This window comes from Austrofundulus limnaeus, unplaced genomic scaffold (genome assembly GCF_001266775.1).
Source record: "Austrofundulus limnaeus strain Quisiro unplaced genomic scaffold, Austrofundulus_limnaeus-1.0 Scaffold27, whole genome shotgun sequence".
Classification (NCBI taxonomy): Eukaryota; Metazoa; Chordata; class Actinopteri; order Cyprinodontiformes; family Rivulidae; genus Austrofundulus; species Austrofundulus limnaeus.
The window spans coordinates 2,468,625-2,471,824 of record NW_013952429.1 but is presented as its reverse complement, the minus strand read 5'-3'; the positions used below and the strand labels follow the sequence as shown (position 1 = coordinate 2,471,824).

At 41.5% G+C, this 3,200-nt stretch overlaps 1 protein-coding gene across 1 annotated transcript in view; it reads left to right on the top strand.

Moving 5' to 3' along the window:
* The window catches only part of usp43a (ubiquitin specific peptidase 43a), an 84,844-nt gene that overhangs the window by 62,777 nt on the left and 18,867 nt on the right, over positions 1 to 3,200 (top strand). The window contains exons 10-11 of the mRNA XM_014004977.1: positions 1,041 to 1,118; positions 1,340 to 1,469. Of these exons, the coding sequence (XP_013860431.1) occupies positions 1,041 to 1,118; positions 1,340 to 1,469 (208 nt within the window). The remainder of the gene's footprint in view (positions 1 to 1,040; positions 1,119 to 1,339; positions 1,470 to 3,200) is intronic.

Sequence of the window (3,200 nt, the reverse complement as noted above, 5' to 3'; positions counted from 1 at the left end):
GGGGGGGGGTTTCCAGCGCTGGGTTTTTAGAACATTTGTGTTGACAGAAGATGTCGAGCTTTTAAGACATTATGTTTTAGCAGCCTTTTTTTCTGTATCCCCACTATCATTTTGTGCCCTTGAAAACAAAACAACAAACTGTTTTGACCAATTCTTCCGCTTATTACTCACCCCATCCTGCTCCTGTCAACATGAAGCTGTGATTGTGTGAAAAACACACACCAGAGGCATTAGAAAGTCTAAAGTTTCTCACCAGCCCTGACCTTAAAATCTAAAAGAGAGACGTGTAACCCAGACACATAACAACAAATAATAACACAATAACCAGGAGCCTCAAACTGGACACTTTTARTTCTTGCTGCAGTTTATTCCAGGAAGATGAACCAGAGTAGAAGAAGGTCTTTTTTCTAAGTTCTGTGCAAACTGAGGGGACACMAGAAATAAATCAAATCATGGGAACGCAGGCTGTGACTGTGCTGTTTTATGGTATCTTAGTACATAAAGATAAGGAGACAGCAGGCTGAAAGGAAAATATACCACTGAGAGCAAAATTTTTATCTACACAGGATGGAATGCTGCTAATTCTGCAAGTCCAGTCAGTCTAATCTGCAAAATAAATTTGCCGACGTTATCCTTCATCTTCTTATAAAAGCTTGATAATCCGTTAAAGGTGTTTGATTGTTGAAAATTAATCCTGATTAGTTTCCACAAAGAGACCAAAGACGTGAGGATAAGCCCTGAAATACATAAAGCAAACACAAAGACCCTCCCCTCTGCGAGGCTCCACATCAGATCCGGYTCCTCAGAAACTTATTGTCCTTCTCTGTACTCCGGATGTTGTTTGGAACAACACGAGATAAAACTTATTTCAAGTTTTTGTTTACTGCCACATGAAAGCAAAATGAACTTCTGTCACATCTGGGTCGGCTTTTCTCACACTCAGAGTTTTAGATTTACATATGACTCAGGACTAAGTAGTTCAAGATAATAAGAATTTGCTCATAAATGTATTGTTTTTCATTTTTCTTGTTGTATTGCAGAGCTTTAAAGTTCTGTGGCCCGGGTGGACCACGACACGTGAAGCTTGTCATTGAGTGGGAGCACAGCTCCAAAGACTGGTAAACATTGTRCATTCTCTTTCAGCGGAACACACAAACAACCAGAGAGAGACATAATCAGGACGTGCCGTGTTTTGTTATCTGTCAAGTTTTGCTAAATTCTTAGGCCCAACACTAATCTCTCAGAAAGGAGACACAAACATGCACTCCCATTGATCCTAACTTTCTATAAAGCACATTTCATCACTCAGTGGGGAGCAATAGACTTGTGTTTGGTTCAGTTTGTTTGGCAGCATCCAGGAGGAGGTGGTAAAAGATGCAGACAGCGTGAGGAACCAGCAGCAACAGCACCTTCAGCAGCACAACTGTACCCTGGATGAGTGCTTCCAGCTGTACACCAAAGAGGAACAAGTAAGACACAAGTCCAACAAGACTGCTGAGTAGATAATATACCGTATTTATTCAAGTATAATAAGTAAAATTAAAATCATTAAATCATCCATAAATTTGGGGGGTAGTACTATACTCGGATAAATATTTTTATTCATGTATTTTAACTGAAATATCAGCTTCATTCACAAAATTACTGAGTCCGGAAATGAGACCGCATTGTAAAAAGCAGTTGAAGCGAGCTCACCTGTGACACTCCCCCRTGCTTCAGAGTGAGACAATAACAGATCCAGGCAGGCTACATGATGTGAAAAAAAAGTGGGGGGGAGCAGTCCTGCACCTTATGATAACGAACTAATAACATTAGTGTGTGACTGGGCTGCTCCTGGAACAACAACAAACACACGTTCATCTGTAATGGCTGCCGTCTACCAGTGTTCTGAAAAAGTTTGTATCCCTGAAAAAAAGTTTCCCCACCAGAGGGGGCGCTTGTGAGTAAGAAGTAATCTGTTTTTCCCCCACAAGATGGCCCAAATCTCATGTGAAGTCTCTGACTTTTGTGTTGGCRCATCCTGGTGGACTGTGTGTAAAATGCCAGAATTCATATGATGCTGCTGCAGCTGATATATATTTGTTGTCAAAATACCTTTTAGTACATATGTTTAACAGTGACGATTGAAACTGTTGTTCACACACCCTAACGGCCGATCATTAGTGCCCTGATGGTCACTTACTGTTCACAGAGGGCTGAGTCATGCACTAACAGCATTGTAAGAGGGGGACAACTGGTCATGAAGGCCACATTGCTCGAGGGCTTGGCTTGTGTGAGATTTCTCCTTCTCCCTGGATCCTGAGTCTGTAGCACAGAGCAGACCGTGTCCCCACAACCGTAGGAGTCAGGGAGAAGGAGATGGGCTTTAGAGCAATGTGGTTATCCCAWCTKGGCTTTCCTTAAAGCAGACAAGRAACTCAAACAGCCAGACATCTGRTGAAAAGGAACACCCCYAAACCTAGACCAGTCGTCATTCTGGACTTTGCTGGAGTTTCTGAGAAGCTGAGACGTTTATTTTCTAAATAACAAAGACTGGTTCACCTCAAAGATCTGAGGTGTCCAGTTGTCCCCCTCTTACAACGCTGTTATTGTGAGTAAGACTCAGCCCTMTGTGAACAATAAGTGMCCATCAGGGCTCTAACGATCGGACATTAGGCTGATGGTCCTCTGGCACAGTAACAACCAGTTTCCATTTGGCCCCATTAAACTTGTTGATCCGCAGTGTGAAGGTACTGCTTACAAACCTGGAGCTCCTCAGACTGAAGAAGTCTCTCGGAGAAGAGACAAAATGTTTCAACAAAGAATASTCCGTCCAGACAACATGACTTATTATTATTTTTAGATAATACAAACTGCTATTTTAATATGTTGTTTAATAACCTTTTTCTAAAAACGTTTTTTTTATTTGGAAAAGTTAATCTTGAAACTGTTTTTGCAACAATATGATATACACARCACAAGAGAAGTTATAACAAAGAAACCGAGTGTGGTTCACAATTACTCAGTATTTATATTTACTTTACTGAAAAGAGCAGAAGGTGTATTCACTATGTTTGCCTATTTTTTATTACTTCTTAAAGTGTATCTTACCCCCCTGTGAAAAGATAACTCCGCCCCAAGGCGAAATTTGAAAAATGCATCAAAGTGGGTTGGGGGGTAGGGGAGGGGGGGGCTTAGAGAGCGGAGGTGTGGCCAGGACA